The sequence below is a fragment of the Bufo gargarizans genome, chromosome 2, assembly GCF_014858855.1.
Source record: "Bufo gargarizans isolate SCDJY-AF-19 chromosome 2, ASM1485885v1, whole genome shotgun sequence".
In the NCBI taxonomy this organism is placed as follows: domain Eukaryota; kingdom Metazoa; phylum Chordata; class Amphibia; order Anura; family Bufonidae; genus Bufo; species Bufo gargarizans.
The window spans coordinates 122,574,120-122,596,971 of record NC_058081.1 but is presented as its reverse complement, the minus strand read 5'-3'; the positions used below and the strand labels follow the sequence as shown (position 1 = coordinate 122,596,971).

General features: G+C 46.2%; 1 protein-coding gene across 1 annotated transcript in view; it reads left to right on the top strand.

Moving 5' to 3' along the window:
• ST8SIA2 (ST8 alpha-N-acetyl-neuraminide alpha-2,8-sialyltransferase 2) overlaps positions 1–22,046 on the top strand; it is a 486,181-nt gene extending 464,135 nt beyond the window's left edge. The window contains exon 6 of the mRNA XM_044283199.1: positions 21,702–22,046. Coding sequence (XP_044139134.1) covers positions 21,702–21,987 — 286 coding nt within the window. The 3' untranslated portion in view covers positions 21,988–22,046. The remainder of the gene's footprint in view (positions 1–21,701) is intronic.
• The last annotated feature ends 806 nt before the right edge of the window (positions 22,047–22,852 follow it).

The window sequence follows — 22,852 nt, the reverse complement described above, 5'->3', positions numbered from 1 at the left end:
GACAATTAATGGGTTGTCGGCCTCGTCGCCATTAGTGGTGCGGCTGTTACAGAGGCTAGTATTGGAGTATTTGTCGCTCAATACATGGGTGGTGGCAGTGCATGTACCCGTTGTCAATAACTGTATTGCTGATGCTCTCTCTTGTTCACAGTGGGAGTGTTTTCGTCAGCTGGCACCAGAGGCAGAGGAGGTTGGGCGGGACTGCCCGAGTTGCCTATGTGACCTTCTAGAGGCACTGTAGTGGGGCTCATTTCGTCATCATTGGTGCCGATACATGGGAGACATACTCGAAAGCTTGGCGGTGTTGGGAAAAGTGGAGTGCTAGGTTGGGTATCGGGAATGAAGATTTGGAGATACTGTTGTTGCTGTTTATAGGACATTGTAGGGATGAGGGATGGTCAGTTTAAAAAAAAGAAGAGTTATATTGCGGGGTTAGCCTTTGGTTTTAGGCTGAGGAAAATGACGGATTTCGCGAACTCATTTTTAGTTGTTCGGGCGTTGAAAGGTTGGCGTTGGTTGTGGGCGGGAGAGAACGATCAGCGTCCGGTGTCTTTTACCTTGCTTCTGAGATTAGGGGAACAGCTAGAAAAAGTGCTTAGTTCAGTATGGGAGCTGCGGCTGTTTCGACTCGCTTTCTTACTGGCATTTTTCGGGGCGTTGCGTTTAGAAGAACTAGTTTGTCCGATGGTTAGTAGAGTGGGAGTGTTGTTTAGGGAAGATATGAATCTGTTCCCAGATAGAGTGGAATTCATCATTAGGAGATCAAAAATGGATATAGAGGGAAGATGGCGCAGGGTAGTGTTATTTGCAATCCCAGGCTGCCCGATGTGTCCAGTGCATTGTATGGGGGAGCATGGAGCAGAGGTACTGAGGGAAGTTTCTCCTATGTTGGTACATGCTGATGGTTCTTTCCTTTCGCGGTTCCAGTTTACAGCAGTTTTCAAGAGGTGTTTGGTACAGTTGGGGGTAGGGCAAGCAGGTTATTGTAGCCATTCCTTCAGAATTGGGGCTGCGACTGAGGAGGCTCGATGGGGGTTGGGGGATGAAGTTATAAAACGAATCGGGAGGTGGGAATCCATTCGTTTTCGGTTATATATCCGTCCGGAGTGGACGTAAAATTGGGAGTTGATTTTATAAACAACAAACAAAAAAAAAGGTATAGATGTATGGGGCGGGGTGTTGCCTGAGGTCCACAGGTTTGTCAAGCAAGACAGGGCTCCAGACGTGTTTGTGTTGCATGTAGGGGGCAACAATTTGGGGGCACGGCCTTTTCAGGAATTAGTGATGGATGTGAAATTTGATTTACTTCAGTTGTGGGTGTTGTTCCCGAGGCTCGTGACTGTTTGGTCGGATATAGTTCCGCGGAAGATGTGGCGGGATGCCCGATCGGTGGAAGGTTTGAATAGAGCTCGGGTGAAGGTTAATTAGGCACTTCATGGCTAGGAATGGGGCAGAGGCGGTGAGGCACGTGGAACTTGAAAAAGGTGTTGGGGGTTTCTGGCGGGCTGATGGTGTTCACTTAAATGCGCTAGGGCTGGATATGTGGTGTCTGGCCTTACAGGAGGGCATTGAGACTGCTTTACGGATGTGGAAGGAGTTGGTGGTGTTGGGAGGTCCTTGAAGTTGGAGAGATTCTCAGGTGGGGATGATGGGAGGGCTCCACGGTTGGGGTTAGACTCCCATGGTTGGCGGTTGGTTGTGGCTGAATTTTGGGGGCCATCAGTGGAGACTCCGAGCTGGTGCTCTACGGCTGGAGGTAAGATGGCTCACTCCGGCGGAGTAACTCATTTTTTGGGGGCTTCAAGGACCCCCCGTTAATTAATTAGTATATGTTATACATATCTTATGTTACAGTTATGGTATTAAATAAAGGCGTACATATATATATATATATATATATATATATGTACACCTTTGCTGTACACCTTTGCTGCTGTGGCCATTTTAACCGCCTCCGGACCGCCTAACGCAGGATCGCGGTCCGGAGGCGGCTGTCCCAGGCAGAGTCACGCATTCACAGGAACTGTAGGTAAGCGAGTGGATCTACAGCCTGCCAGCGGCGATCGTTCGCTGGCAGGCTGTAGATGCGATTTTTTTAACCCCTAACAGGTATATTAGACGCTGTTTTGATAACAGCGTCTAATATACCTGCTACCTGGTCCTCTGGTGGTCCCTTTTGCTTGGATCGACCACCAGAGGACACAGGCAGCTCTGTAATAAGTAGCACCAAGCACCACACTACACTACACCCCCCCTGTCACTTATTAACCCCTTATTAACCCCTGATCACCCCATATAGACTCCCTGATCACTCCCTGTCATTGATCACCCCCCTGTCATTGATCACCCCCCTGTAAGGCTCCATTCAGACGTCCGTATGTGTTTTGCGGATCCTGCGGATCCACGAATCGGGTCCGCAAAACACATACGGACATCTGAATGGAGCCTTACAGGGGGGTGATCAGGTAGTCTATATGGGATGATCACCCCCCTGTAAGGCTCCATTCAGACGTCGGTATGTGTTTTACGGATCCACGGATCGATGGATCGGATCCGCAAAACACAGACAGACGTTTGACTGGAGCCTTACAGGGGGGTGATCACCCCATATAGACTCCTTGATCACCCCCTGTGATTGATCACCCTCCTGTAAGGCTCCATTCAGACGTCCGTATGTGTTTTGTTGTAACACAATCCAACTAAATGGATGGATACGATCCAGTTTAATTTACAATAAGTTTAATCAAGCAACCTTCCAGACATTAACTGGTCTGTTCTCTCTGTAGACTGTACTTAGTTGGAAGTGGAACTTGGCTGGCTGCCTGTGTTCTGTGGGTGACGGGCCGCGGGCCTTCCCTGGCGCTGGCAGAATCAGACTGTGGGCTGTGGCTGGCTGCCAATGGTTCTTGCTCCTTCTTCAAGTTCTCTGCTCTGGGGGTGGAGCCTGTGGCAACGTCAGCCAGACACGAGACGTGCCTGCCTGTGCCGTTCATGCCGCTCCAGTCGTTTTGAATCTCCTAAAGAGATAGGCAGTGCAGCGCTGGAAGAGCGGCCGCCGGTGCCCGGCGGGGGGCACCTCAAGTCCAGACAGTTTAATTACATTAATCAGCGCCGCTGCGCCGCCACACTGTCCTATCCGTCCCAGTCCCACACAGAAAAGAATTATAGAATAGTAGTTGCGGGCCGGCGCTGGGGGCCCCTAAGGAGTCTGGGGCCCGGGGGCAAGTGCCCCTCTTGCCTCTATGGAAGCGCCGGCCCTGATGACGCATATTTAACATTATGCGAGCAGTTTAAATGTGATATTATTTTAATATGTGTAACAGAAGAGGTTGCATATATTAATGAGGTCAGGTTCTGGAGGCAAATGCAGAAATCTTGTCATAAAAGGAATCATTTTTTAATAATATTCATCCAGCAGTAAATTATATGATACCATGAAGTTCGGGTGACAGATAATCCTCAGTTTTATTATATTGTGCTTAAAATTAGCAACAACCTGGCTCTCAGATTTTTCATTAACATTTCAAACTAGTTTAGTCTAATTTCCATAGAGTTTACATTATTTTTTATTTTACAATTTAATGACATAACAGAGACTCCAAAAACATTAGTACAGTATGTCTTACTGTATTCATACAACTAAGGGCTGAATTCACCTATAGACACAGTAGGTGTGTGCATAGGTGGCCTTGAGGTAACTGAGTCTGGAGAGGGAAAGCTTAATGTTGAGACACATCTAAATATTGTAATTTTACAGTTAAATGCTGTGCATTCATTTGTTAATTAGTCGCTTACCCAACACTCAACTTACAAAGCACCCCACCACATTAATAAAACATTTGTGTCACATAAAGCACATGTTCACAGTTCAATAGATCGGATTCCTTAAAAGAGTTTTCCAAGACTCAGGATAGGTCATCATCAGCATCTGATTGGTGGGGGTCCGACATCTGGGACCCCCGCAGATCAGCTGTTTGGGAAGGCACCAGGGCTCCTGTGCCTTCTCCGTGCTCACCAAGCACAGAATTGTACATTGTACAGCAGCTATGCTTGGCAGAGTGCTCATCCCCATTCACTTCTATGTGGCTGAGCTGAGCCTAGGCCACGTAACCGATAAACCTGTCATCAATCATTCTAGGAAAAGCTGAGAGAAGACCGTTGTGCTACTGTGAGCACTGCTTTCTTCTTAAACAGCTGATTGGTGGGGATCCCGGGTGTCAGCTCCCCTCCCATTAGATACTGATGACCTATCCAGAGGATAGGTCATTATTTCTAAAGTCTAATAAAAAAAAACTTTAAAGAGAATGCCTTATCAATAAAATACCTATTAGTAAAATCAATTTTGTATTTCATGATGTTATCCTAACTCCCTTGTGTTCTTGCCTGTATTAAAAAAAATCCTACAGTCCTGCAGCTTTCACATAGCCTACTAAACCTAAACATACCTTGACACTTTTCTGTCATGTGGATATCACTTTTGAATTGTTTTTCATTGTCATCACAGGCATCCACATCAAATCTATAATTCAAAATATATAATGGTCACTGCCTATCTTCCCCCTCCTTTCCATACCTGTAATCGGCAAGAAAATAAATAAATAAAAGTAAATTGTGCATCTACATTTGACCCATATTTTTATGCAAAAGGGTGAAGAAGCTCTAAGGAAACTCTGATTTATGCCTCATTCACACATCAGTGTTTTGGTCAGCTGCGGCTCTATACACAGAACAGGTGCAGATCTTTGCCTTATACCTTATCTCTGTGGAGGCTCCAATCCTGGTTTTGGGTCATAACTAGGGATGAGCGAACTCGAACTGTATAGTTCGGGTTCGTACCGAATTTTGGGGTGTCCGTGACACGGACCCGAACCCGGACATTTTCGTAAAAGTCCGGGTTCGGGTTCGGTGTTCGTCGCTTTCTTCGCGCTTTTGTGACGCTTTCTTGGCGCTTTTTGAAAGGCTGCAAAGCAGCCAATCAACAAGCGTCATACTACTTGCCCCAAGAGGCCATCACAGCCATGCCTACTATTGGCATGGCTGTGATTGGCCAGAGCACCATGTGACCCAGCCTCTATTTAAGCTGGAGTCACATAGCGCCGCCCGTCACTCTGCTCTGATTAGCGTAGGGAGAGGTTGCGGCTGCGACAGTAGGGCGAGATTAGGCAGATTAACTCCTCCAAAGGACTTGATTAACTGATCGATCTGCAGCTGTGGATCATTGAGCTGCTGATCCTCAATTGCTCACTGTTTTTAGGCTGCACAGACCGTTTGTCAGTCACATTTTTCTGGGGTGATCGGCGGCCATTTTGTGTCTTGTGGTGCGCCAGCACAAGCTGCGACCAAGTGCATTTAACCCTCAATGGTGTGGTTGTTTTTTGGCTAAAGCCTACATCAGGGTGAAGCTGTCACACCAAGTGCATTTAACCAGCAATAGTCTGTTCATTTTTTGGCCATATACAAAATCAGGGGCAAGCTGCGCCTGTCACCAAGTGCATTTAACCCTCAATGGTGTGGTTGTTTTTTGGCTAAAGCCTACATCAGGGTGAAGCTGTCACACCAAGTGCATTTAACCAGCAATAGTCTGTTCATTTTTTGGCCATATACTAAATCAGGGGCAAGCTGCGCCTGTCACCAAGTGCATTTAACCCTCAATGGTGTGGTTGTTTTTTGGCTAAAGCCTACATCAGGGTGAAGCTGTCACACCAAGTGCATTTAACCAGCAATAGTCTGTTTATTTTTTGGCCATATCCCAGTCTAATTCTGTCACTAAATCCATACCGGTCACCCAGCGCCTAAATACTAGGCCTCAAATTTATATCCAGCTAAATCTGTCCCTAGTGCTGTAGCTGGGCGAGTTATTTAGTGTCCGTTCAAGCACATTTCTTGTTCTGGGTTGAAATACAATTCCCAATTTAGCAATTTCATAATTTAGTGGTTTCTGCTATATCAGAGCTATTTGAAATCTATCCCTAAAAGGGTATATAATATTCAAGGTGCACATTGGGTCATTCAGAATAACTTCACACACACCCGCTACTGTGTATTTCCAAGTCTAATTCTGGCACTAAACCCATACCTGTCACCCAGCGCCTAAATACTAGGCCTCAAATTTATATCCCGCTAAATCTGTCCTTAGTGCTGTAGCTGGGCGAGTTATTTAGTGTCCGTTCAAGCACATTTCTTGTTCTGGGTTGAAATACAATTCCCAATTTAGCAATTTCATAATTTAGTGGTTTCTGCTATATCAGAGCTATTTGAAATCTATCCCTAAAAGGGTATATAATATTCAAGGTGCACATTGGGTCATTCAGAATAACTTCACACACACCCGCTACTGTGTATTTCCAAGTCTAATTCTGGCACTAAACCCATACCTGTCACCCAGCGCCTAAATACTAGGCCTCAAATTTATATCCCGCTAAATCTGTCCTTAGTGCTGTAGCTGGGCGAGTTATTTAGTGTCCGTTCAAGCACATTTCTTGTTCTGGGTTGAAATACAATTCCCAATTTAGCAATTTCATAATTTAGTGGTTTCTGCTATATCAGAGCTATTTGAAATCTATCCCTAAAAGGGTATATAATATTCAAGGTGCACATTGGGTCATTCAGAATAACTTCACACACACCCGCTACTGTGTATTTCCAAGTCTAATTCTGGCACTAAACCCATACCTGTCACCCAGCGCCTAAATACTAGGCCTCAAATTTATATCCCGCTAAATCTGTCCTTAGTGCTGTAGCTGGGCGAGTTATTTAGTGTCCGTTCAAGCACATTTCTTGTTCTGGGTTGAAATACAATTCCCAATTTAGCAATTTCATAATTTAGTGGTTTCTGCTATATCAGAGCTATTTGAAATCTATCCCTAAAAGGGTATATAATATTCAAGGTGCACATAGGGTCATTCAGAATAACTTCACACACACGCTTCTGTGCATTTCCAAGTCTAATTCTGTCACTAAATCCATACCGGTCACCCAGCGCCTAAATACTAGGCCTCAAATTTATATCCCGCTAAATCTCTCGTTACCGCTGTCCTGTTGTGGCTGGGAAAGTTATTTAGTGTCCGTCAAAGCACATTTTTTGTTCTGGGTTGAAATACAATTCCCAATTTAGCAATTTCATAATTTAGTCGTTTCTGCTATATCAGAGCTATTTGAAATCTATCCCTAAAAGGGTAGATCATATTGAAGGTGCACATAGGGTCATTCAGAATAACTTCACACACACGCTTCTGTGCATTTCCAAGTCTAATTCTGTCACTAAATCCATACCGGTCACCCAGCGCCTAAATACTAGGCCTCAAATTTATATCCCGCTGAATTTGAATACAATACATTGGGCCAAATAATATATTTGTTGTTGTGGTGAACCATAACAATGAGAAAAACATCTAGTAAGGGACGCGGACGTGGACATGGTCGTGGTGGTGTTAGTGGACCCTCTGGTGCTGGGAGAGGACGTGGCCGTTCTGCCACATCCACACGTCCTAGTGTACCAACTACCTCAGGTCCCAGTAGCCGCCAGAATTTACAGCGATATATGGTGGGGCCCAATGCCGTTCTAAGGATGGTAAGGCCTGAGCAGGTACAGGCATTAGTCAATTGGGTGGCCGACAGTGGATCCAGCACGTTCACATTATCTCCCACCCAGTCTTCTGCAGAAAGCGCACAGATGGCGCCTGAAAACCAACCCCATCAGTCTGTCACATCACCCCCATGCATACCAGGGAAACTGTCTCAGCCTCAAGTTATGCAGCAGTCTCTTATGCTGTTTGAAGACTCCGCTGGCAGGGTTTCCCAAGGGCATCCACCTAGCCCTTCCCCAGCGGTGAAAGACATAGAATGCACTGACGCACAACCACTTATGTTTCCTGATGATGAGGACATGGGAATACCACCTCAGCATGTCTCTGATGATGACGAAACACAGGTGCCAACTGCTGCGTCTTTCTGCAGTGTGCAGACTGAACAGGAGGTCAGGGATCAAGACTGGGTGGAAGACGATGCAGGGGACGATGAGGTCCTAGACCCCACATGGAATGAAGGTCGTGCCACTGACTTTCACAGTTCGGAGGAAGAGGCAGTGGTGAGACCGAGCCAACAGCGTAGCAAAAGAGGGAGCAGTGGGCAAAAGCAGAACACCCGCCGCCAAGAGACTCCGCCTGCTACTGACCGCCGCCATCTGGGACCGAGCACCCCAAAGGCAGCTTCAAGGAGTTCCCTGGCATGGCACTTCTTCAAACAATGTGCTGACGACAAGACCCGAGTGGTTTGCACGCTGTGCCATCAGAGCCTGAAGCGAGGCATTAACGTTCTGAACCTGAGCACAACCTGCATGACCAGGCACCTGCATGCAAAGCATGAACTGCAGTGGAGTAAACACCTTAAAACCAAGGAAGTCACTCAGGCTCCCCCTGCTACCTCTTCTGCTGCTGCCGCCTCGGCCTATTCTGCTGCTGCCGCCTCGGCCTCTTCCTCCGCCTCTGGAGGAACGTTGGCACCTGCCGCCCAGCAAACAGGGGATGTACCACCAACACCACCACCACCACCTCCGTCACCAAGCGTCTCAACCATGTCACACGCCAGCGTTCAGCTCTCCATCTCACAAACATTTGATAGAAAGCGTAAATTCCCACCTAGCCACCCTCGATCCCTGGCCCTGAATGCCAGCATTTCTAAACTACTGGCCTATGAAATGCTGTCATTTAGGCTGGTGGACACAGACAGCTTCAAACAGCTCATGTCGCTTGCTGTCCCACAGTATGTTGTTCCCAGCCGGCACTACTTCTCCAAGAGAGCCGTGCCTTCCCTGCACAACCAAGTATCCGATAAAATCAAGTGTGCACTGCGCAACGCCATCTGTGGCAAGGTCCACCTAACCACAGATACGTGGACCAGTAAGCACGGCCAGGGACGCTATATCTCCCTAACTGCACACTGGGTAAATGTAGTGGCAGCTGGGCCCCAGGCGGAGAGCTGTTTGGCGCACGTCCTTCCGCCGCCAAGGATCGCAGGGCAACATTCTTTGCCTCCTGTTGCCACCTCCTCCTTCTCGGCTTCCTCCTCCTCTTCTTCCACCTGCTCATCCAGTCAGCCACACACCTTCACCACCAACTTCAGCACAGCCCGGGGTAAACGTCAGCAGGCCATTCTGAAACTCATATGTTTGGGGGACAGGCCCCACACCGCACAGGAGTTGTGGCGGGGTATAGAACAACAGACCGACGAGTGGTTGCTGCCGGTGAGCCTCAAGCCCGGCCTGGTGGTGTGTGATAATGGGCGAAATCTCGTTGCAGCTCTGGGACTAGCCAATTTGACGCACATCCCTTGCTTGGCGCATGTGCTGAATTTGGTGGTGCAGAAGTTCATTCACAACTACCCCGACATGTCAGAGCTGCTGCATAAAGTGCGGGCCGTCTGTTCGCGCTTCCGGCGTTCACATCCTGCTGCTGCTCGCCTGTCTGCGCTACAGCGTAACTTCGGCCTTCCCGCTCACCGCCTCATATGCGACGTGCCCACCAGGTGGAACTCCACCTTGCACATGCTGGACAGACTGTGCGAGCAGCAGCAGGCCATAGTGGAGTTTCAGCTGCAGCACGCACGGGTCAGTCGCACTACAGAACAGCACCACTTCACCACCAATGACTGGGCCTCCATGCGAGACCTGTGTGCCCTGTTGCGCTGTTTCGAGTACTCCACCAACATGGCCAGTGGCGATGACACCGTTATCAGCGTTACAATACCACTTCTATGTCTCCTTGAGAAAACACTTAGGGCGATGATGGAAGAGGAGGTGGCCCAGGAGGAGGAGGAGGAGGAGGAGGAAGAGGGGTCATTTTTAGCACTTTCAGGCCAGTCTCTTCGAAGTGACTCAGAGGGAGGTTTTTGGCAACAGCAGAGGCCAGGTACAAATGTGGCCAGCCAGGGCCCACTACTGGAGGACGAGGAGGACGAGGATGAGGAGGAGGTGGAGGAGGATGAGGATGAAGCATGGTCACAGCGGGGTGGCACCCAACGCAGCTCGGGTCCATCACTGGTGCGTGGCTGGGGGGAAAGGCAGGACGATGACGATACGCCTCCCACAGAGGACAGCTTGTCCTTATCCCTGGGCAGCCTGGCACACATGAGCGACTACATGCTGCAGTGCCTGCGCAACGACAGCAGAGTTGCTCACATTTTAACCTGTGCGGACTACTGGGTTGCCACCCTGCTGGATCCACGCTACAAAGACAATGTGCCCACCTTACTTCCTGCACTGGAGCGTGATAGGAAGATGCGCGAGTACAAGCGCACGTTGGTAGACGCGCTACTGAGAGCATTCCCAAATGTCACAGGGGAACAAGTGGAAGCCCAAGGCCAAGGCAGAGGAGGAGCAAGAGGTCGCCAAGGCAGCTGTGTCACGGCCAGCTCCTCTGAGGGCAGGGTTAGCATGGCAGAGATGTGGAAAACTTTTGTCAACACGCCACAGCTAACTGCACCACCACCTGATACGCAACGTGTTAGCAGGAGGCAACATTTCACTAACATGGTGGAACAGTACGTGTGCACACCCCTCCACGTACTGACTGATGGTTCGGCCCCATTCAACTTCTGGGTCTCTAAATTGTCCACGTGGCCAGAGCTAGCCTTTTATGCCTTGGAGGTGCTGGCCTGCCCGGCAGCCAGCGTTTTGTCTGAACGTGTATTCAGCACGGCAGGGGGCGTCATTACAGACAAACGCAGCCGCCTGTCTACAGCCAATGTGGACAAGCTGACGTTCATAAAAATGAACCAGGCATGGATCCCACAGGACCTGTCCGTCCCTTGTCCAGATTAGACATTAACTACCTCCCCATAACCATATATTATTGGACTCCAGGGCACTTCCTCATTCAATCCTATTTTTATTTTCATTTTACCATTATATTGCGAGGCTACCCAAAGTTGAATGAACCTCTCCTCTGCCTGTGTGCTAGGCCTAAATATATGCCAATGGACTGTTGCAGTGGTGGCTGACATGAAGCCTGATTCTCTGCTATGACATGCAGACTAATTCTCTGCTGACATGAAGCCAGATTGTCTGTTACGGGACCTCTCTCCTCTGCCTGGGTGCTGGGCCTAAATTTATGACAATGGACTGTTGCAGTGGTGGCTGACGTGAAGCCTCATTCTCTGCTATGACATGCAGACTGATTCTCTGCTGACATGAAGCCAGATTGTCTGTTACGGGACCTCTCTCCTCTGCCTGTGTGCTAGGCCTAAATATATGCCAATGGACTGTTGCAGTGGTGGCTGACGTGAAGCCTGATTCTCTGCTATGACATGCAGACTGATTCTCTGCTGACATGAAGCCAGATCCTCTGTTACGGGACCTCTCTCCTCTGCCTGTGTGTGTGCTGGGCCTAAATATATGCCAATGGACTGTTGCAGTGGTGGCTGACGTGAAGCCTCATTCTCTGCTATGACATGCAGACTAATTCTCTGCTGACATGAAGACAGATTCTCTGTTACGGGACCTCCCTCCTCTGCCTGGGTGCTGGGCCTAAATATATGCCAATGGACTGTTGCAGTGGTGGGTGACGTGAAGCCTCATTCTCTGCTATGACATGCAGACTAATTCTCTGCTGACATGAAGACAGATTCTCTGTTACGGGACCTCTCTCCTCTGCCTGTGTGTGTGCTGGGCCTAAATATATGCCAATGGACTGTTGCAGTGGTGGCTGACGTGAAGCCTCATTCTCTGCTATGACATGCAGACTAATTCTCTGCTGACATGAAGACAGATTCTCTGTTACGGGACCTCTCTCCTCTGCCTGTGTGTGTGCTGGGCCTAAATATATGCCAATGGACTGTTGCAGTGGTGGCTGACGTGAAGCCTCATTCTCTGCTATGACATGCAGACTAATTCTCTGCTGACATGAAGACAGATTCTCTGTTACGGGACCTCCCTCCTCTGCCTGGGTGCTGGGCCTAAATATATGCCAATGGACTGTTGCAGTGGTGGGTGACGTGAAGCCTGATTCTCTGCTATGACATGCAGACTAATTCTCTGCTGACATGAAGACAGATTCTCTGTTACGGGACCTCTCTCCTCTGCCTGTGTGTGTGCTGGGCCTAAATATATGCCAATGGACTGTTGCAGTGGTGGCTGACGTGAAGCCTCATTCTCTGCTATGACATGCAGACTAATTCTCTGCTGACATGAAGACAGATTCTCTGTTACGGGACCTCCCTCCTCTGCCTGGGTGCTGGGCCTAAATATATGCCAATGGACTGTTGCAGTGGTGGCTGACGTGAAGCCTCATTCTCTGCTATGACATGCAGACTAATTCTCTGCTGACATGAAGACAGATTCTCTGTTACGGGACCTCTCTCCTCTGCCTGGGTGCCGGGGCCTAAATATCTGAGAATGGACTGTTCCAGTGGTGGGTGACGGGAAGCCAGATTCTCTGCTATGGAACCTCTCTCCAATTGATTTTGGTTAATTTTTATTTATTTAATTTTTAATTTAATTCATTTCCCTATCCACATTTGTTTGCAGGGGATTTACCTACATGTTGCTGCCTTTTGCAGCCCTCTAGCTCTTTCCTGGGCTGTTTTACAGCCTTTTTAGTGCCGAAAAGTTCGGGTCCCCATTGACTTCAATGGGGTTCGGGTTCGGGACGAAGTTCGGATCGGGTTCGGATCCCGAACCCGAACATTTCCGGGATGTTCGGCCGAACTTCTCGAACCCGAACATCCAGGTGTTCGCTCAACTCTAGTCATAACCACTGATGGAAATCACTGACCACAACACTGATGTTTGAATGAGGCTTTATTGTTTGAGAGCTAATACAACTCCAATTCCGAAAAAGTTGGGACACTGTGTAAAATGTAAATAAAAACAAATGCAATCATTTTCAAATCTCATAGACCCACACTTTATTCACAGTAGATCATTGAACACATCAGATGTTGAAAGTGAGACTTTTCATCCTTTAATGAAAAAAATTAACTAATTTAGAACTTGACAGTAGAGATGTCGCGAACATAACATTTTCCGTTCGCAAACGGTGAGCGCGAATTTCTGCAAATGTTTGCGAACGGGCGAACCGGGTGAACCGCCATTGACTTCAATAGGCAGGCGAATTTTAAAACCCACAGGGACTCTTTCTAGCTACAGTAGTGATGGAAAAGTTGTTTCAAGGGGACTAACACCTAGACTGTGGCATGCCGAAGGGGGATCCATGGCAAAACTCCCATGGAAAATTACATAGTTCATGCAGAGTTGGATTTTAATCCATAAAGGGCATAAATCACCTAACAATCCTAATTTTTTTTTGAACAACGTGGTTTAAAACATCCAGTGTGTGTATACGATCAGGTATGATGTTGTATCGATCAGGTAGTGTAAGGGTTACGCCCGCTTCACAGACATTGACAGACCAAACTCCCCTTTTAATGCACCGCAAACAACCGCAAACAGTCCATTTGCCCAACAGAAAACTCCCCATTTGCACAAGGTTGGATACCAAGCTAGCCATGTCCCGTTGATGTCATTGAAGGTTTCTTCCTCCACCCAGCCACGTACAACACCAAGGGTTCCCGAAAGGTGAATTGAATAGATTTTTCGAACGGGGAGATGGTTAAAAAAACCAAATGGCTCCCTCCCCTTTGTTTGAATCCACGCCATGGTCACTGGGTCTGCGCCGTGCAATTTACTGTCACACCCGATATGAGTGGTATTTTCTGTAGTACTATTCTCATCAGTTTAATCCCTGTTACGTGACGTCCCCAATCTGGGGTCCATTTATTAAATTGATGGGGAGATGGTTAAAAAAACTTACAAAATAAAAAAAAAGTTTTTTCTATAAAAAAATTATCTAGCCGATCGCTTTTAGTCTGATCATAATGAAGCAACGGCCTTATCTGGGGTGTGGCAACATTGCCAACACACTCATAGAGGTTATGATCGCTTCATTGTGATACGCAAGCCCCTTCACCACAACAAGGTACCGATCACTAAGGGAAATTGACACATTTATGTGTCTTTTTTTTTGTTTTGTTTTTGCAGCCACAGTGCAGCACTAGAGGCCAGAAAAATTAGGCATGTACACATGCCTGAAAAATTAGGTATTGTTGCAGCCGCTGTAGCAGCGGCCCGAAAAATTTATGTTTTCCAGGCAAAAAGGTGACTAAAACATTGCGGCTTGAACCCTAGTTGGTGGCGGAGAATTCACAAAAGTCATCCGGTATGCAGACATTAAATACAGCAGCGTGGGGACCATTTTGAGGCCAAGGCATGTCATCAGGCCTTTTGTTAGTCAAACGTATCCCCCACTGTCAGTCCCTTCGGGATCAATGCCTCATTCATCTTAATGAAGGTGAGGTAATCAACACTTTTTTGACCGAGGTGACTTCTTTTGTCAGTGACAATGCCTCCTGCTGCACTGAAGGTCCTTTCTGACAGGACACTTGAAGCGGGGCGGGCCAGAAGTTCTATCGCAAACTGGGATAGTTCAGGCCACAGGTCAAGCCTGCACACCAGTAGTCAAGGGGTTCATCGCTCCTCAGAGTGTCAATATCTGCAGTTAAGGGCTCTTTCACACTTGCGTTGTCCGGATCCGGCGTGTACTCCACTTGCCGGAATTACACGCCGGATCCGGAAAAACGCAAGTGTACTGAAAGCATTTGAAGACGGATCCGTCTTCAAAATGCTTTCAGTGTTACTATGGCACCCAGGACGCTATTAAAGTCCTGGTTGCCATAGTGGGAGCGAGGGAGCGGTATACTTACAGTCCGCGTGGCTCCCGAGCGCTCCAGAGTGACGTCAGAGCGCCCCATGCGCATGGATGACGTGCCATGCGATCACGTCATCCATGCGCGTGGGGCGCCCTGACGTCAAGTAGCAAAAACATTCCCAGCTCCGCAGAGGCTGTCCTAGCACCCCGGTCATACAAATACTCGTTGATGGCTTTTTGTTGTTGGAGCAGGCGGTCGAACATTAGGAGTGTTGAATTCCAATGTGTCGGGCTATCGCAAATCAAGCGCCTCACTGGCATGTTGTTTCGGCGCCGAGTGTCTGAAAAGTGTGCCATGGCCGTGTAGGAATGCCTGAAATGGCCACACACCTTCCTGGCCTGCTTGAGGACGTCCTGTAAGCCTGGGTACTTAGACACAAAGCGTTGTACGATGAGATTCAACACATGTGCCATGCACGGCACATGTGACAACTTGCCCAAATTCAATGCCGCCAACAAATTGCTTCCATTGTCTCACAACACTTTGCTGATCTCCAGTTGGTGCGGGGTCAGCCACTGATCCACCTGTGCGTTCAGGGCGGACAGGAGTGCTGGTCCGGTGTGGCTCTCTGCTTTCAGGCAAGTCAACCCCAAGACAGCATGACACTGTCGTATCCGGGATGTAGAATAGCCCCTGGGGAGCTGGGGGGATTCAGTTGATGTGCAGCCAGACGCCGCAGCAGAAGAGGACTCAGCCGAGGAGGTTATGGAAGAGGATGGAGTAGGAGGAGTAGAGGTGGCAGTAGGCCTGCCTGCAAGTCGTGGCAGTGTCACCAACTCCACTGCAGAGCCACGCATTCCATGCTTGGCAGCCGTCAGCAGGTTTACCCAATGCGCAGTGTAGGTGATATACATGCCCTGACCGTGCTTTGCAGACCAGGTATCAGTGGTCAGATGGACCCTTGCCCCAACACTGTATGCCAGACATGCCATGACTTCCTTTTCAATCACTGAGTAGAGGTTTGGGATTGCCTTATTTGAAAAAAAAAATTGTCCGGGTACCTTCCACTGTGGTGTCCCAATAGCGACAAATTTTTTGAAGGCCTCAGACTCCACCAGCTGGTGTGGTAAAAGCTGGCGGGCTAAGAGTTTCGTCAAGCCAGCTGTCAGACGCCGGGCAGGGGGTTACTCTGTGACATTGGCTTCTTACGCTCAAACATTTCCTTTACAGACACCTGACTGTGGGCAGATGAGATGGAACTGCTGAAGGTGAGAGGCGGAGTGGCAGGTGGTTGAGAGGGGGCAAGGAGGACAGCAGTGGTTGATGTGGCTGAAGATGATGGACCAGGAGGAGGATGGTGGCTTTGAGCTTGTGTGCTGCTTCTACTCGTCATCATGTGTTGATCCCATAGGCGTTTGTGATGTGCCATCATGTGCCTTCGCAAAGCAGTTGTACCTAGGTGGGTGTTGGATTTCCCACGACTCAGTTTATTTTGGCACAGGTTGCAAATGGCATTGCTGTTGTCAGAGGCAGACACACTGCTGAGCTTTGCAATGACGGCATTCTGGTGGTGCCAACAGCATGCGTTGATTGGCGTGCTGTCTGGCTGACCCCGGGTGCCGATACATGCTGTCTGACTGTGCCACTAGATCCTTGCGACGACTTCCCCCTGCTTCCAATTCGTCTCCTCCTTCTCTCTGTCTTCCCTTCTGAACTTTCCCCCTCTTCTTCTTCTCTTCGAGCAGGCACCCACGTGGCATCCATGGACACATCGTCATCATCAACCACTTCACTTGTATCTGACACCTCAGCAAAGGAAGCAGCAGCGGGTACAACATCATCATCATCACACTGTACGTCCATTTGTGGAATGCTGCCTGACTGAGACATATCCCTGTTATCTACATCCCCTGGCAATAATGGTTGCGCATCACTAATTTCATACAACTGATGTGTAAATAACTCCTCTGAGGGATCAAGTGAAGCGGCTGTGGTGGCTGTGGTGGTAGTGGTGGTGGTGGCGGCGGGCGGGCGGGAGAGTGGTAACTTGAGAGCAGGTGACCAAAGCTGAGCTGGAGGAGGATGGTGCGTCAAGGTTCTTAGCGGAAGCTGTTGAAGATTGGGTGTCCTGTATAAGCCAGTCAACTATTTTCTCAGAATTTTTTGGATTCAGGGTACGTGGCCTCTGAACGCTGGGCATTATTCCAGGGCCAGTGGAAATCACAGCAGCACGACCACGACGGCCCCTGTGGGGTGGCCTGCCTCTGCCTGACCTTTTTTTTTAGATAATTGGTACTATGCGTGCAAGGTACTGTGCCACCCTATATAAGTTGTGGGCAGTGGGCACAGTACAGTCTGTGTGGGCCTGACACACACGTGCTTGCAAATGTGATTATATCACAGAAATTTTTTTAATAAAATTTTAAATATAATTTTTTTATCTGCAAGGTATTTGAGTGAATTACACCCTGTAACAGTATGAGTGGAGGCCTAGCCACTATCCAGTGGCCACAATACAGTCTGTGTGGGCCTGACACACACGGGCTTGCAGTTTGCAAATGTGACTATATCACAGAAAAAAATTTTATATAATTTTTTTTATCTGCAAGGTATTTGAGTGAATGACACACTGTATAGGTATGAGTGGAGGCCTAGCCAGTGGCCACAATACAGTCTGTGTAGGCCTGACACACACGGGCTTGCAATTTGCAAATGTGATTATATCACAGAAAAATTTTAAATATATATTTTTTTATCTGCAAGGTATTTGATAGTGATGAGCGGCAGGGGCAATATTCGAATTCGCGATATTTCTCGAATATTTGGGCGAATATTCGCCATATATTCGAGAATTCGCGAATTCGTGATCTCCAGGCATTATTTTCTTGATTGCGAAAATTTGCACAAAATTCGCATAAATATTTTCACATAAAAATTCGCATAAACTGGTATTTTTTTTAAAATCAAATATTTGCGATAACGAATAAATTTTGCGATATTCAAAATATTCACAAATTCTCGAAGTGCCGATATTCGCAATAAAAATTTGCAATTCGAATATTCGTGATCAACACTAGTATTTGAGTGAATGACACCCTGTAACAGTATGAGTGGAGGCCTAGCCAGTGGCCACAATACAGTCTGTGTGGGCCTGACACACACAGGCTTGCAAATGTGATTATGTCACAGAAAAATATTAAATAGAATTTATTTTTATCTGCAAGGTATTTTCTGTCACACCCTGTATGAATGGTGTGCACGTGCTGTCTGTGACTGAGCCTGCAGCCTCTCACACACGGGCAGCCAGGCAACTGCAATATATATATATATATATATATATATATATAATAAAATAAAAAGCACACTGATGTACCAGCCCTGCTGTCCTTACAGCAGATGAGTCTGTGGACACAGAACAATGCCCTAGCTAACGCTTTCCCTATTGAATCACCTCTCACTGTTAATACAGCTTCCGAATGAATCTAAAATGGATGCTGTCCAGGAGGTGGGAGGGTCTGGGAGGGAGGGTCTGCTGCTGATTGGCTGGAATGTGTCTGCTGACTGTGAGGTACAGGGTCAAAGTTTACTCAATGATGATGTATACCGGGTGGACCGAACATTGCATATGTTCGCCCACTGCGGCAAACGCGAACAAGCTATGTTCGCCGAGAACTATTCGTGGGCGAATAGTTCGGGACATCACTACTTGACAGTAACTCGTCTCAAAAAAGTTGGGACAGGGGCACATAACCGGGTTTAAAAGAAACATGGTAGAGTCTCTCAGAAGCAAAAATGGGCACAGGTTCATCCATTAGTAAAAAACTGCATCTAAAATGTTTGGGAACATTTCAGAATCAAGTTCCACAACTAAACATTGTGAAGACTTTGACTATCCCACGTACAAAATATCATCAAAAAATTCTAAGAATCTGGGGAAATCCATGTGCGCAAGGGGCAAGGCCGATGATCAATATTGGATGCTTGAGATCTATGGGCCCTCGGGCGGTACTGCATTAAAAACAGGCATGATTCTGTACTGAAAGTCACTGCATGGGCTCAGGAACACTTTCAGAAATCAATGTTTGTGAACACAGCTTGCAGTGCAAACCACAAATGCAAATTAAAACTGTATAATAAAAAGAAGCTGTGTGTCAGTGCAATCCAGAAACGTCCCTTTCTCCTTTGGACTCATTTAAAATGGAATAAGTCAAAATGGAAAATTATTCTGTGGTCAGAGGAATCAAAATTTGAAATTATTTTTGGAAATCACAGATACAGTGTCCTGAAGACTGAAGAGGAGAGAGGCAACTCAGTTTGTTATCAGGCCACAATTTAAAAGCCTGCATCTATGCTTGTGTAATGGGCAGCCAGACAATGGGCCAGATTTATCATTAGCTCAGGTCAGAATAATGGAGTGAAAAAGTCCCCCAAAAAGTCCCAAACGCTAAAACTGCGCACAAATTAGCGACTTTTTTCTGCTCTGCACCATGCTCGCCAGTTTTCTGAAAGTGGGCATGTTTTCTTATGTAAATGAATCTCTAGACAGATTTACTATTGGGACTATTTAAAAAGTTGCAAAAAAGTCACAATTTCACTCCAGCGAGGACCATGATTATCTTATGAGACTTTTTAATAGAACATGCAACTTTTTTTTTCATAAAAACGTGCGACTTTTTCGTAAAGATGTGCGACTTTTGTAAAGCTGCTTACTGATAAACTGCTACCGTCAAACCACATTTATTACAGTCTTAAAGGGCCGATCATAAATCTGACTTGGCTAAAACTGACTTTAGCCATATGTGAAAGTGGAGTCAGCTGTCAGAGTCATGATAAGGCTACATGCACACGACCGTATTTTGTTTCAGTTTCCGATCCGTTTTTTTGCGGATAGGATGCGGACCCATTCATTTCAATGGGTCCGCAAAAAACAAGGAAAGCACACAGTGTGCTGTCCGCATCAGTATGTCCGTTCCGTTGCTCCGCTAAAAAAATAGTGCATGTCCTATTTTTTTCTAGTTTGCGGACAAGGATAGGCATTATTACAATGGATCCGCAAAAAAAACGGATCCGCAAAAATAACGGATGCCATAAGGAATGTCATCCGTTTTTTTTGCAGAACCGCAATTTGCGGACCGCAAAACACACACGGTCGTGTGCATGTAGCCTAAATCTGGTCTTTTTCGGGAAAGGCCTTGCATGTTTCAGCAAGGCAAAGCCAAACCACATACTGTATCCATCATAAGAGCATGGCTTCAAAGAAGAAGAGTCCAGGTGCTGAACTGGCCTGCCTGCAGTCCACATTTTTCACCAATAGAAAACATTTGGTGCTTCATGAAATGAAAAATCCAGCAAAGAATGGGACAACATTCCTCTCTCAAAATTCCAGAAATTGGTCTCCTCTCTTCCCAAACATTTTCAGGCTAAAGAAGAGGAGGTGCTGCACATGGGTAGATGTGGCCCTACTCCAACTTTTTTTTTAAGATACATTGCTGCCATTAAGTTCTAAAAAAATTTTTGTTTACTTTCAACATCTCATATGTGTTCTGCAATCTATTGTGAACAAAATATGGGTCTGTGAGAATTTTAAATTATTGCATTGTGTTTATATTTACATTTTACACAGCGTCTAAACGTTTGTGGAATTTGAGATGCATTTTAAAGCCTGACATGACTTGTGGCATGACATATTTAATGTGTCTAAGACCAGACCTCCTATGTACGCAAGTTCCTGAGATGTACACAGTACTGTGCACAATAAAACATTTTAGTTATTTGTAATTTATATCAGAATGAATCAGAAATTCCTTTGAAGCACATTCCCAATGCACAGAATTATAATGTTATAAATGTTATTTGATAGTATATATGATGTATAGCCAATTAAGTATTCAGCTGCATATAAATTAGCAAAAACTCTTACTTGTACTGAAAAGAACCCCTCACTGTGAAGAACCTCCAGAACTGCCTTTCATCTGTACACAACTGCCATTCTTTTATACAGTTCTTGGAATAAAAGTTTGATTTTGTCTCTGGATATATTTATATGACTGTTGAGTAGATCGCCTCTAAGGTGTCTATTTCCTATGAGCTAAACAAGCCTAATATTTCCAGCCTCAAATCAGTATCCATACTACAGTAGGTTCTAGCAGTCTGCTATCCAAAACTTTAACCTCGGATTCCAGGAGTGCCCTCAAAAGTATTTTATATTAGGGCAATGCTATTTAGTACATCAATGACTACTTTTTATTTAACCTAAAATTGTGTATAATATGTACACACACACACACATTTTCAGTTTCTGCTCGCCATTAAGTGGAAATCAAGGTCTTGGTGAACGAACTACAACATGGTATAATATGGAGGACTGGAGAATCGGATATCTACCAGATGGTCATAGACTCACGTTATATAGGCAGTAGTGATGAGTGGCAGGGGCAATATTCGAATTCGTGATATTTTGCAAATATTTGGCCGAATATTCGCGATATGTTCGCAAATTCGAGAATTCGTTATCTCCAGTCATTATTTTATTGATTGCGGAAATCGGCAATTGAAAAATTTGCATTACAAGAATTTGCATTACAAAAATTCACAATCAACACTAATCCTAAAGTCAAAGATACTACAGCCTTCTCATTGGCCCACAAGCTAGAAGCAGGGAGGGGTCATATGTACTGATTAAAAAAAAAATCTTGAATATTTGAAATTACGAATATATATCACTATATTCTAAATATTTGCAAATTCTTGAAGTGCCGATATTCGCGATAAAAATTCGGAATTCTAATATTCGTTTTGAACACTAATAGACAGTGGTAGAGACAAGAAAGAATGTGCAATTGTACCATGTTTCTGTAGAGCTTCTAATTTTCATTTACGTTGCCTGGGAGTTAACATTCAGCATATTGATTTGGTTTTGCCCAGTTTATGCATGTTAGGCCCCATAATGTTATATTATGTCAATGAAATAATTATACAATGTTATCTTTTGTCTCTTCCAGATATTGGTTGACCAACAAGGTGCACATAAAAAGACCTACTACAGGAATCCTAATGTACACATTGGCTACTCGTTTCTGTAACAGAATTGACTTGTATGGCTTCTGGCCTTTCTCCCGAGATCTCCACCAGAACCCTGTGAAATATCACTACTATGACAGCCTTAAATACGGATACACATCACAGGCAGGTCCACATGCGATGCCAATGGAATTTAAGGCCTTGAAAAATCTACATCTACAAGGGGCTTTGAAACTTACAGTTGGTAAATGTGAATCAGCAACATAGCATCTTATGCAGTCCTTTGATCTGTAAAACTTCAATCATTTGGACAACGATAGGAGGACGTCAATGACAATTGTCACAATTTTATTGAGTTGTAAAAGTATTGTTGGCTTTAAGTACAGAAATGGGAAAAGGAATGGTCCTTCAGTGAGCTCAAGTGTGTAGGACAACTAGAAACTTCTATCTCAGAATCAATGTGTCAGACTGGTGGAGCACACCATTTGTGCTGATATTTGCCTTCTTATAGTAAGAGTAGTACTAGTAACAAAACAAAAAAAACATTTTATAGGAGGATGAATATGGTGCTATCACTATACATGAAGATTGTCTGTAATTATGATTTACTTCCTCCTACAATTTGTGGAAACACTGTTGAATATAATGGTCTTTTGGGAAAATTGTACTTTCCCTTAGGCCTCATGTACACGGCCGTTGTGCAGGCAACGTCCATGCGGCGACTTGAATGGGTCTGTGATCCGTCCGCACCATCAATTTTTTTGCTGTGCGGAGGCACGGACAAAAACACCACGGAAGCATTTCGTAGTGCTTCCGTGGGGTTCCCTGCCTCTGTTCCGCACCGCAACTCCGGATTGCGGACCCATTCAAGTGAATGGGTCCGCATCCGTGATGCGGGGAGCACATGGCCGGTGCCCGCATATTGTTTGCGGGCCCCAATACGGCCATGGCTGGGTAACGGCCGTATGCATGAGGCATTATAGTCTAGCAGGTGCAACTGAATTGCAAAACAATATTCCTGTTTATTAGATACACAGTGCTGATAATTGTTCAAGTTCATTGCAATGGAAATGGAGCCTCAGATGTTTCTAGTACTGCTTTCAGCAATTGCTGGTTTGTGCCTATAACTACA